Here is a 13,303-nt window from a genome sequence, read left to right on the forward strand (position 1 = left end):
TCTCTTCTTAGCTGCTTCATATATAAAATATTGGTATAAACATACAGATTTCTTTAGAATATGGGGAATCATTCTGATCTCACTGGTTTTCTTCTTAATCCCTGGTCTTTAGTATACTGCAATCGTTTTTTACTATAACTCAGTCAAAAATGTTTAATGAAAATTTATTATATATCTAGCAGGTGTTCTCAGTTAAGAATAAAAGAAAATGATAATAATGTTTTGTTGAGACTAAGTAAAACAGACTGCTTGACCATTAAGGAACTCACTGTCTCCTTAAAGGAAGTAGGAACCGGTTACAGAGCAATCAAGGAAGTATATTATCAAGGCAGGATTGGTGCAGATAGTAATGCCCTTAATATTTGTAATGGGAAATGGAGTAGTTCTGCCTCAATAGGGTAGAATCAGAAGTTAATAATAAATGTGCATTTTTTTTCTTTTTTAAAAGTTTGCTTTTTAAATTAGGTTAATATTGGTGTTAAGAGCCCTTGGATTGTTATTATTTCCTGTCATTTATTTGGTAAGAATAATCTGGAGAGATGTTCAATTGACTCAATTGGAAGCATGTCTATAAGATATGAAGAAAGCCCCAACATTGCCAATATTTGAAAATCCAAAGGGTTTGTTTTCTGAAATGTTACATAAATTGCTATTCCACATTTTTTGCCACTTTCCAGTGCTGGCCAGAATAATTTTAATGTCTCCCAAATGGATGATGCTGACCAGGTCCCAGTCCTTCCTGGGAGATATAAACTTCTTCTATAGCCTCAGCTGAGTCATAAACAATACCTACATGTGCCCCAAAGCTCTAAATTGTCATCATCAGCAACACACACACCTGAATTGTATCTGTAAAACAGTTACTTTTCTGGAAAATATTTAAAGGCACAAAATGAACACTGCAATCAAAAACTACTTTCTACTTAACTTTTGCCAGTTTCCCTGGATGTGTACACAGAACTAGATTTACACAGAACTTGCGAAAGTCCCAGATTCAAGTGCTCCATAACCGGCTTCCATAATCAGCAGCCCCGCACAATGCCATCGACAATTAGCTGCTTTCGGCTGCTACTAAATCTTCTCCCTTAGGTTATTTCACAGCTTCACTGTTTCGCAGCACAACTGGAACGACAGTGCTTGGAAGGACCAAAGAGGTTCTCTTCGTCGTGCCCCTGCCTCTAGACTAGGATGTTCTTAAACTGGGCACTGGCTAGTCCACTGTGCCCCTTTGCTTTTAGCACCCTGAGTTTGAATTAGGGAACACTTTTTATATCAAAACGGATACACCTCGGATAAAGTAAGCATTGATTGTTTGGCCAAGATGCCCTCCCCCACCCGCTGAGGGTCAGCAGGGAAGCGGCGACTGCAGTTAATGAGCTCTCCTGCCCATGACCCCTACTGGGTGGGCGTGTGTGAGTGGGCGCTGCATCCCTCGGTCGTGAAACTGGGAGAAGAGGGAGGGTTTGTTTCTTGCTGGGGGCTGTGGGAAGTAGGCGCTAGCCTATTTCGCGGTTTTTTAAGCCCCTTGGCATGCCCTGGCCTGATCAAGAAGGAGTCAACTGCTCTGTGGAATGTTCCGGGAGAAGGTGGGAGACTGCTTCCAAAGGAGGCCTGGGGGTGCTGCAGGGCACCACGGGGGTCAGGCAGGGACGTGCCGGGCGGGCGCCGGGAGGGGCGCGAGCGGAGCTGGGGGCCCGGGGTGACGGGCGCGCGGAGGCGCGCCGCGAGGCATCGGGGGCGGCCGGTCCGGTTGTGGGGGGTGGGTTGGGGGGCGTCCCTCCCCGAGCTGCGGCGGCGACTCGCCCTCACAGGCTACAGCGCCCCGGCTGTCAAAGCAAGCGCGGGGGGCGGGAGGGAGGAAGGGGTGGAGGTGCGAGGGGAGGAGGGCTGGCACCGGAGCGCCGCGGTGTCGGTGCAATAAAAATGCATCCCCTGGAACTGCCCATGGAGAAGCAGGGGACGGAGACGCCGCAGCCAGAGGAGGTGGTAAAAGCGGAGGAGGACGCCCAGGAGGCGGCGGCGGCGGCCGGGAAGTGAAAGGTCTCGCAAAGTTCAGCGGCTGCTGCGGGCGCTGAGCCCCGGGCTAGCCGCGGAGGTGCCCGCGGACTGCTCCGCTGGGCAGCGCGGCCGGGCAGGCTATGGTCCCGGGGTTTCTTCCGCCCCCGAGGTGCCCGGGCCCCTCCAGGCCGGTGCGCGAGGGTCACCCCACCTCCCGGCGCGGCCCCAGCCCGCGGCTTCCCGGCGCCCGCGCCCACTGACCGAGCCAGGCGCCCCAGGAGGAGGAAGAAATAAAGAGCTGTGGTTCCTCCCGAGGACTTGTTGGCGCTTCATCCCACAGCCGCGAGGGCTCGACTCCCTCCCGCGCGCCCGGCCCGGGTCCTCCCGGCTTCTCCCGGCCATGGGGAGCTGCGCGCGGCTGCTGCTGCTCTGGGGCTGCTCCGCGGTGGCCGCAGGTGGGTGGTGACGCTGCCGGGCCCCCACCCCCCTTCCTTCGCGCTGTATGTTCCCCATCTCGGGACTTGGGGATACAGGGGAGCGCAGGCTGAGAGCGCCGAGCTCAGCGCCCAAGGATGAAATGAGTAGCCATGTTCCGCCTCCTTTTCCCCGGGTCTCCGCAGTTTAAAATATTATTTTTTGCAACTGCGATACACACGCCCTTGGATAACCCGATATCCTGGGTACGCCCTGCCTGAGATAGTGCGACCTTGGTTTTCTCCTCGGTTTGGACTAGTGAAAGACTGCCTTTCCACTTTGTGAAGGAACAAAGGACCAGGCTCGCCATCCCCCGGCACTACATGGCCTGAGGAATGATGGGGAGGGGTGGCCCGGCGACCCTGGGCGCGCGTGGGCCGGGGCCGCTCTCTTGTTGAGGGCGATCGCCGCCGTCCCCGAGCTCTTGCTGGGTACTGGGGAGCCAGGTAGGGACACTTGGGGCTGGGTGAGTGCCCTCTCACCGGGGCAGTGGCTAGAACTCAGAGCCCAGGCTGGGACGGTAGGTGGTGATCACCCTGGGTTGCAAGGAGCCGGTTTGCCGCCCTGGGGAATTGGTACCCTGGCGGAGGCTCCGCGGGAGGTCGGAGGCGGGTCTGCTTCCTGTCTGGGTAACTGGACGCCGGGCAGCGGCGGCGTCAAATGCGCTCGCCCTGCACTCCCAACCCCGGCTGCCTTGGGCTGCCTTTGGCCACCAGTTCCTAGCTTGCTCTTTCTAAATTTGGGAGCCCCTTAGTCTCCTGTCTGTCCTCTTGTAGGTCACCTGGTTTCCAGTTAGGCGCAAGTGCAGTTCAGGGTGTAAGGGGGAAAGAAAGTGAGGAACTATTTGGCTTCGGTCTCTCAAAACTTCTCGCTTGCTCCAGAAAGGAGAGTGTGGGCTGGAGGGACTGACGGGTGGGGAGAGAGTACTGGTACACTTCTCCCTTCCCTTCGGTTTCATCTACTCTGCCCCCAGAGATGCCAGCATGAAGAAAAGCCAGGCTTTAGAATCTGCATCCCAAACCTCAGTAGGGCTGTTAGGAGCATCCTTGCTATATTTGGATGGTCATTAGGGATCTCTAAGTATTGTGTCCACTGATTATTTATCTGACTCCAGTCTTCTCTTGATTGCTTCTTAGTTTTTTTTTTTTGGAGGTGGAGGGGGGGTGGAGCTGTAAAATTATTCAGCACGTTTCCCAAGGAACTGTTAAAGGGTCTAAGCTTTTAATTATTGCTACTTAAGCACCCTTATGTGCACTTATGTATGCTCCCCCAACCACAAAGTGAACTTTAATAAATCTTTCAAACCATGTTATGGCAGAAACATGCAAGCAATCAAAAGGTTGCAAATAAATATCACAAGGCAAGTGTTTCAAGTCAAAAACACTTGTGCGGGCAGTATATGATTTTCCCTGAAATGCTTTACAGGTGAGTCATAGCACGTTGTGTGTTCGTGTGATGTTGGCCACGAGCAGCTGTTGCCCCAGCTAATCAGAAAAGTGGCAAGCAGAGTCCAGACATAAGGCACACTTGAATCTGAGATTTAAAAACTATGCCTGAGGAAGCTCTTTCTTAAGATTGCAAAGACAATGTGAGGCTCCTGATAGTCAGTGAATGAAATGTCTCTCTTTTGGTGTAAGTTGTCATTTGGCTTATAGTGATAACAATTGAGAGGTGCTCCCTCTTAAGAAGCAGAAATGTTCAATTAGCCAGAATTTGGGGTTTGACTTCCTTTTCTTTCTTTCTCTCTCTGTTTTAACTTTTAAAATAGATAATTTTGTTTAAGGTATTCATAATTAAAATGACAAGCCCAAATTAAAGGATTATATTATGTAGTCAGGATGTTAATAGGTGGATAATGTTTATCATCTTAAGTAATTTTGAAACATTAAAGTCTGCTAGGCCTTTGTTTGGGTGGAAGCACATGTTTCTTTAAGAAGGTGTTTTAGTACACAGATTATGTTTCAAGGTGCTGTTAGTGGCTGCCAGACTGTAACCATTCTGTAGGTAAACAGGTGACTACTACATAACCTGTCATAGGGAGAAGGAGTCAAGAGGGAGAGAGCACATCAAATAAGCTTTTCTGGCATCTGGTGGTTTAGAGGGTTTTTTTCTTAGTTACATTTATGCAGTACTTAAAACAGATGTTGCGCATCTGAACTCCCTAAATGAGATCCCATTGTATACCAATATCTCATATTGATTTTCCTAGAGAATTTGTCCCTTCATATGTTTGTCTTAAAAACATGGTAGAATTCTACATTCCCTCTGTAATGCATTCTCATCCACATATTAGATAATGCTAAGGACTCAAATTATATTTGAAAGGCTAAACTGAGTGATCTTAAAAACTTTGGGGTTTTGGTATTATTTATGTCATGGCTTCAGAAGCAAATGAGTGTGTTTCAAAAATGGAGACTGTTTAGAAAGAAAAATATTTGAAAAGGTTTAGGCCCATTATCTTTTCCCAGTGTTTCCACTTTCCTTCCTCTCACCCTTTACCCAAAGTGATTTTATTTTCTTTTATATGAATTGTATATTGGAACATGAAACACACATGCAGGCACATCCTCATACATTCATGCACGTTCACACACTTCCATATTTGCGTTTGGTAGAATTTCCTCTTTACTGAAAGTCTCAGGGCAACATGGGACCTGTTGAAGATGGACTGGTGGACAGAAGAGCTTTCCAGATGGGTTTGTCATGAATAACATATGCTTTCCCATCTCTAGGACTGAGTGGAGTGGCTGGAGTGAGTTCCCGCTGTGAAAAAGCCTGTAACCCTCGGATGGGAAATCTGGCTTTAGGGAGAAGACTCTGGACAGACACCACCTGTGGTCAGAACGCCACTGAACTGTACTGCTTCTTCAGCGAGAAGACTGATCTGACTTGTCAGCAGCCCACATGTGACAAATGCAATGCTGCCCAGCCTCACCTGGCTCACCTCCCAGCTGCCATGGCAGACTCCCCCTTCAGGCATCCTCGCACGTGGTGGCAGTCTGCTGAGGAGGTACACAGAGAAAAGATCCAGCTAGACCTGGAAGCCGAATTCTACTTCACTCATCTAATTATGGTGTTCAGGTCTCCTCGGCCGGCAGCCATGGTGCTGGACCGGTCCCAGGACTTTGGAAAGACATGGAAGCCTTACAAGTACTTTGCAACGAACTGCTCGGCTACATTTGGCCTGGAAGACGATGTTGTCAAGAAGGGAGCTATTTGCACTTCTAGATACTCCAATCCTTTTCCCTGCACTGGAGGAGAGGTAAGGGCACAAGCTTAACTCTGCACTGTAAGTAAGGTAGAAAAATGCTACCAGCCCACATTTTTTTTAAAGCATGAAGGTATACTTGTAGCAACATGAATGAAATTAGAATTTTTCATGAGCTTTATTTGTCATAAATTATTTCTCACCCAGAGACACACATGTGGAATCATTTTCAAGTGGGTTGCCCACTGGCTAGGTTTAACTCAGAATTCCAAGATTTTAATTTTTTTTTCATTTTAAGGAAGAGCAGATAGGCACCATCATCAGTTTACCTTAGAGGTTTAAAAGACCACTGATGCCTTCAGTCAGCGGGACTGCTTACTGCGCCTGTGCAGGGGCCAGCCTTACTGAGACTGCCTGCTCCTGGAGCCCATGCCTGTCTTCCTGCAATGTTAACATAAATAGGAAGTAAATAAAAACAAAGCCAAGGGAGGAAAGTACTCTGTCAGAGGGTACTTTTGTATAACAGAGGAGTTTTATTGTTAAGATTAAGAGACTGCATGGCAAACAAATGCAGCTAGTTTCTTTTTAGATGCAGGAACTCTTTCTGGGCACACATGCATCAGTTGCAGCTCAGGCTCCTGGGTCTATCCTGGGTGCAAGACCATCTCAATATCACTCTGCAAAACAGCCCCTTTAACTACTGCTCCGATTTCTGTACAGAATGTTTACTCTTTGCTTCAGATTTCCCATCTCTTAAGGGGGAGACCTTTTTTTTTTAAAATTTGTATGGATGTACCTAGAAAGCCCTCCCCCACTGAGATGTATGAAAACATGGAGTTTAGAGACATTTGGGTGAAAGCAGATTTAGAGAATAAGGTACCTTCAACGTATAGATCAAGAAATATCAACATAGAAAAAAAAGAGGAGAGAATATAGTATTTCTAGTTGTAGCACGTGACACAGACAGAGAGTAGGCAAGTGGTCCCCAACTAGAGGTGACTTTGTTAACATCACCGTCCAGGGGATATTTGGCAATGTCTGGAGACACTTTGGCTGGGGGTGGGGGTGACACGGCTGGTGTCTGGTAGATGGAGGCTGGGGACGTCACTCAGCCTCCTACACTGTGCGACATAGCCCTCCTCCCATTCCAGTTCCCAGAAAGGAATTATTCGCTCAAAATGTCAATGCTGTCAAAGCTGTGAACATCTGGACCAAGTGTTAAGCATACATCCAGAGACTAAGATAATCATTCTTCCAGCAGTGTTTATATTACTATTCCTAGACTTCCCAGGTGGATATATTCAGTAAATATTCATCGAGTCCCTACTATGTGTCAGGCAGTGCTACAAATTCTGTCTTTGGCTTGGGGCCCAGGAGTACTTGCCAGGGACTGATGGAAAGATTGGTTTGGGTGCTTCTCCCACATGCTGCTGCCGTAGACGCGTGGACTTGGCCATGTCGCCCGGCTGCTGCTGTTTCTGTCTGCGCGCTGCAGACCTGGAGCAGTGATGCTGGCCCCAGAATCAAGGAGGCTGCGGCACAGGCTGCACGCAGGTGGTTTTCCATTCCTACTCTTCGGCCCATTCTTCCTTAAACTGGCTTAGTATTGTAAACCTGTGTGCACCCTGTCACGGTGGACATTTTTCCAGATACCAGGAAAGAGACAGATAAGTTAGACTCTTTGTTTCCTTCTGTGGAGAACACTTTGTGTTGCAAACAGATGAATTGCTTGAGCTCTCAAATTGCTTTGGAATTGATCCACAGGCTCATATCAGTTCCCTCCATCAGTGCTAGTGGGTCATGTTATCTATGAAGTAGCAAAAATAAGAGTTTCAGTAACCAGATGGTAGGCATGCCTGCTTAGCACATATCTTATTGAATGTATTTCAATGGCCCAGAAATTACTTAGAGATGACTGAAGTAATGACTAAACATCTATTTACTCTACTGCAGAGCAAAATTTTGTTTTCTTTAAAGCCAAGCTACTTATTGTCATCAATGCTTACATCAAATTTCAAGCAGGTCGAGACTAAAACTTATGTTAGATCGATCTTTCAGTATGCAGTTACCTTTTATATCTAGTTAAAAATTTTTTTTTGTTGTAGTTATTTCAGCAGACATATTCCAATGGCAGGAAAAACATTAAATGCCATCTAGTTCTCTCTAGAGCATGACTTGCAAGTGTAAGTTAAACCATCACAGAATTTCTTTCCCTTAGAGACAGGTTTGGGAATGAATCTTTCCCTCCTGAGTTAGAAGAGAATTTTCCTCAAAGATAAGGACCAGAGGAAGCCTCCTTGGAAATAGGCATTATCTGCCTCTCTTTTGTTGCTTTGGAATATAAATTAGTGCTGAGCTACAAATTAATTTTTCAGTACAACTCTGTAGCATCAGTCACTGGTTTTGAAAACTGAGCAGAAAAACAATCCAATTAATCTAGCATCAAATAAGCAGCCTTAGATTTCATTCCTTATTTATAATATTATAGACCTATATGTTCCTCCATTCTACATAAGACTTCTTAGGCCTTCTCTAGGTATTATCCTACTACTTAGGCTAACGTAAATATATTCCAGTCTTAATTTGTTTCCATTGTTTATTCTGAAATACTTCTTTGGGCTTTTTAGGGCTTTAGAGAGTCCTGTCGTTTCATGTCTAAGAAATCAGATATGTCCATCTTCAGAGTGGAAGGCACCAGCCATCTGAAAGAGGACTTTAAAAATGTAGGCCTCAAAAATCCACACAGAAGAATACTTTTTAAATACAAGTTTAAGTTTACACAAAACCTTCTAAACTGGTCAGCAGTTTCAAAGAATGGGATATGATTATCCTATAATGTGTCTCATTATAGGAGAGGAGATTGAGACTCAGAGATAAGGTGATTTGTCCAGCTTACAATTGGTTGGACTTCCCTGTTGGCTCAGATGGTAAAGAATCTGCCTGCAATGCAGGAGACCTGGGTTCGATCCCTGGGTCAGGAAGATCCCCTAGAGAAGGGAATGGGTACCCACTCCAGTTTTCTTGCCTGGAGAATCCAATGGATGGGGAGCCTGGCGGGCTATAGCCCATGGGGTTGCAAAGAGTCCAACAGGATTGAGCGACTATCATACAGTTAGTTATGTGACAGAGCTTGGACTAAATCACAAAGACTTTATAGTATTTGTTTCATAAAACCACATTCTCTCGCCATTACTGACCTCTAAGAGTTGCTAGCAAAGAGATATCTGCCTTAATCCTAGCTCAGTCTCTCACATTTTCTGTTCATTTGGATGTGACATGAAGGTAAAAAAGAATTTGCCAACTAGCTTTCTCCTTAGCAGAAGTGTCCTCTGAAATGTCAATGGTGTTCTGGGAATAAGAGTTCCCATAGCCAGACTAGGTTGGGAGACACTGACTGGGTCTAACAAAATGAGACGTTTATAAATACATAAATATTCTCATTATGTGTCCTGTATTTTCAAGTGGGAGGTGTAGGATGGGACATGCCCAAGCTTATTTGCCCATGCAATCCTGTCTTTGCAGAACTCCAATTCCTATCTTTTAGAACTCTAGAGATCCTCAGAGCATAACTTGGGAAATGCTGGGGTGAGGTATTAAGTGCTCCCAAAATCCTGGTGAAAGGCACAGACAGGAGGAGATGTTGTTTATGGGGCACAGAGTTTCAGTTACGCAAGGTGAACAAGTTCTGGAGAGCTAATGTACCATACTATGACTATAGTTGGAGAAGGGCATGGCAACCCACTCCAGTATTTTTGCCTGGAGAATCCCATGGACAGAAGAGCCTGGCAGGCTATAGTCCATGGGGTCGCAAAGAGTTGGACACAAGTGAGCGACTAAGCATGCATGCATTCGTGACTGTAGTTAACAACACTTTATTGTGTACTTGAAATTTGCTAGAAGGCTGGATCTTAAGGATTCTCACCACATGTGCTGAAAAGTAGTGACTGTCTGAAGTGACAGAAATGTTAATTAGCTTAAATGTGGTGATTATTTGACAATATTTATGTGTATCAAATCATCAAATTGTAAACCTTCAGTTCAGTTCAGTTGCTCAGTCTTGTCTGACTTTGCGACCCCATGAACTGCAGCACGCCAGGCCTCCCTGTCCATCACCAACTCCTGGAGTCTACCCAAACCCATGTCCATTGTGTCGCTGATGCCATCCAACCATCTCATTGTAAACCTTAAATACATATAATTCTTAATTTCCAAATATACCTCCATTTTTTTTATAAAGGCACAGATGAGCCTGGTGCTTGGCATGGTAGTGAGCGTGGGGGTAGGGAAGACAAAACAAAACAAATTAGCTAAGTTACACAGTATGCCAGAGTGTGATGAGTTCTAAGGAGAAAATAAAACAGGCTAGAGGATGTGGGGAGGGCTTCCCTGGTGGCTCAGGTAATCCACCCGCAATGCAGGAGACCCCGGTTCCATCCCTGGGTCAGGAAGATCACTGGAGAAGGGAATGGCTACCCACTCCAGTGTTCTTGACTGGAGAATCCCATGGACGGAGGACAGCAGAGCCTGGCAGGCTATATAGTCTATGGGGTCGAAAAGAACTGGACTCGACTGAGCGACTAACACGCAGACGGTGGGAGTGCTGGCAGTGGAGGGCTTGCTCTTTTTATAACAGATTGAAGGATTTGTGTTGGATGAAACAGACAGTGATAAGAACTCTGAGTTCCTGGCAAGATTTCATGAGTGAACAAAATCTATAATTAAGGCTTCCTTCAATCTTTTGATATGGAAAAATGAAGTTGTGTATTAAAATCACAAACATTGGTAAAAATCCCTCTTGCTAGTGTTTTTTAGAATGAGAGCATTTGAAAAGGAACCTGAATGCCATAGATGGAAAAGCACATGACTGATGAGTAATCTGAAGCCTGAAGAGAATAAATGTCTTGTCTACAATTACTCAGCTGAAATTTGTATTTCCTGACTTCTCGCCTAGTGCTAACTCCACGTACTATTGGCTTGGATAAAAAGTTCATTTGTGGTTTTTCTGTAACAGCTTATGGAAAAACCTGAGCGAACACTTTGGGCAGCCCAATCATTTGGAATTCCTTTGCGTCAAGCTGTGTAGTGTGAAAGATGCAAAAATTACATACATTACTTTTCCTTTGTAGTCCTTACAGTCCAGTGCATAAAAGATTAAATATCATTAATGGACTGATTTGTTAAATAATATGAGACAGTGCATGATTAATTCCCCTAGTATGTTGTGCAAGTCCTATGCTTTTCAAGATTTGAGTATTTGTTTGTCTCTTTAGGCTATTGAAGGGGATTACATTTCAGTACATTGTGATAAAGTCAGTGTGGCACAAATGTGCAGAAAATGATACATTAATCAGGGTTTTACAGGTGTTTACATGTATAAGGTGCTCAGCAATATTTAGGATTTTTAACCTGAAAAGATAAAGTAATACACAAGTAGGAATACTTTCGAGACACCACTCTGGTTAGCTGCTTGTTTTCTTCAGTCAGTGAAATATGCTCGTGCCTGCTTTTTCAGCAGCATGTCATGAGAGTCATGCTGGCAGCGCTTATCTACTGAGACTTTCCCATGTGCCAGGCATTCTGTAGAGTTCTCTACATCCCTTATTTTCAAAAGAATGCTGTTAGTTGGGTTTCAGTATCAACCCTATTTTACAGATAAAGTCCTTGAGACTTAGTGAGTCAGGGTAACTTGGTCAGAGGAAGTAATCAATGCTGGAGCTGGGATGACTAGCTTGCCTTAAAATTATTTATATGATTAGGTTTTATTATAACTCAAAAATTAAAAACAAAACTAAATTGCTCTGGTAATTATTAAACTGTAAAACTTACAGTTTAATTGATCATTTGTAATATGGCTATGTGAACTTTGGGCTTCCAGGTGGCACTAGTGTGGAAAAGAACCAACCTGCCATTGCAGGTAGACATAAGAGACAATTCCTGGGTGAGGAGAGCACGGCCACCCACCATGGGGTTCTCACCTGGAGAATCCCAGGGACAGAGGAGCCTGGTGGGCTATGGTCCATGGGGTCACAAAGAGTCAGACACGACTGAAGCAACTTTGCATGCATGCATGTGAACTTTGTATAATAAAGTTAATATTTTTTTTACATTAGATAGAAAAATAATAGGTAAAGACTCTTTGCATTTAATGTTACCCAAGATGATGGTGAAGAATCTGCCTGCCATACAAGAGACCTGGGTTTGATCCCTGGGTTGGGAAGATCCCCTGGAGAAGGGAATGGCAATCTACTCCAGTATTCTTACCTGGAAAATTCCATGGACAGAGGTGCGTGGCGGGCTATAGTCCACGGGGTCACAAAGAGTCAGACATGACTGAGCAACTAACACAAGATCATTTAGCATAAACCATATGGGAATGAGTATTAACAGTTCTTCAGTACCATTTAGCATACTTTTTATTGATTGGTTTGTTTGTTGAGGGGGGGGAGGAAATACTTTTTATCTAGTTGGTAACTGCTTTAAGTAATTTTTCTAAGTTATTAATGTTATGCTTTGAAGATGTTCTCAGTTATAATTTTGTTGAAGTTTTTGGAAAATAAATGTTTTATCTGTTTGTTTAGAGTGCTTTGATTATCTACACCCTGGGGCTAGGCTACTCCCTTCCTGTAGGGGTGGGGCAAGAGACTTATAAAAGCACATTTTAAAAAATTGCCTTTAGTTTAAGGAAAACCCACAGGATGGTTATCAATTAAAATTATTTGAAGAAACTACATTAAAAATTAGAACAAACCCAGAGACTAAATCAATAAACTTTGATTGATTGGTTTCAACGGGTGGATTTTTCCTCTGCAAATACTTTCTCTGTAGCTATTAAAAAAATCTGTTTAGCATCTGTTTGCTTCATATTTGCCAGTATTTCATTGTAATATTGTGGAAACTTTGAGAGATCAGATTGCAAAATGCCGAGTTAGTAACTGATGATTCATGTTGAAAAATTAAGGCTAGACAATGAGGAACAGACACCTGAAGGTCAGGTAGGGCATACAAGGTAGCTTCCTACTAAGGGATGGAGAACGCAAACCAGCTTAGGGGTTCTTAGGGGTTGGGCAGTTTGGAAGATGAGGAAAATGAATCATTCCAGAGAATATGGAAGTTATTGCTTCTGATCAGTAGTCAGAAGTGTCTGAAAAGTCATTGAATGTAAACTGTGTCTCTTCTGCACACCCATGCACTCTGTGTCACTCACATGTAACTATAGTATCCTGTCCCTTATCTCTTCTACTCCTGCAGTGCTCACTTCTGGAAGAACTTCGCCTCTTCTCTCATTGTATTCAGTCTGTGGCTCCTAGACCCCCAACTGCTGCATCTAGCACACATCCCCAGAAGGCATATATGTCCAAATACGTTCAGACAGTGCTTCAGGACAGCGAGGAGGCTGGTGCTGAATTGAATTCTATGAAAATAACTGTGAAATGATAATACTGTTTATTAAATATGTCGGATGTTACACAACTCCTAAGTATCCTTTCAAACTAATCATGATTCATTCATTCTTCTTACAAATATTTATATACTGTCTCCTATGTGCCAGCTATTTTAGGAATGGGGGATACAGAACAAAAAGTCAAAAACTCCTGACCTTGAGATTACATTCTAAGTGTAAGG

At 44.5% G+C, this 13,303-nt stretch overlaps 1 protein-coding gene across 4 annotated transcripts in view; it reads left to right on the top strand.

Moving 5' to 3' along the window:
• Positions 1–1,862: 1,862 nt before the first annotated feature.
• The window catches only part of NTN4 (netrin 4), a 122,520-nt gene continuing 111,079 nt past the window's right edge, over positions 1,863–13,303 (top strand). For 3 of the 4 annotated variants that reach the window (XM_020908705.2, XM_020908706.2, XM_020908708.2), the window contains exons 1-2: positions 1,864–2,453; positions 5,205–5,734. In XM_020908705.2, the coding sequence (XP_020764364.1) occupies positions 2,399–2,453; positions 5,205–5,734 (585 nt within the window). In that variant the 5' untranslated portion in view covers positions 1,864–2,398. Of the gene's footprint in view, positions 2,454–5,204; positions 5,735–13,303 lie in introns of all 4 variants that reach the window. The other variant, XM_020908707.2, reaches the window with a different exon arrangement.

The sequence above is a fragment of the Odocoileus virginianus genome, chromosome 23 (genome assembly GCF_023699985.2).
Source record: "Odocoileus virginianus isolate 20LAN1187 ecotype Illinois chromosome 23, Ovbor_1.2, whole genome shotgun sequence".
Classification (NCBI taxonomy): domain Eukaryota; kingdom Metazoa; phylum Chordata; class Mammalia; order Artiodactyla; family Cervidae; genus Odocoileus; species Odocoileus virginianus.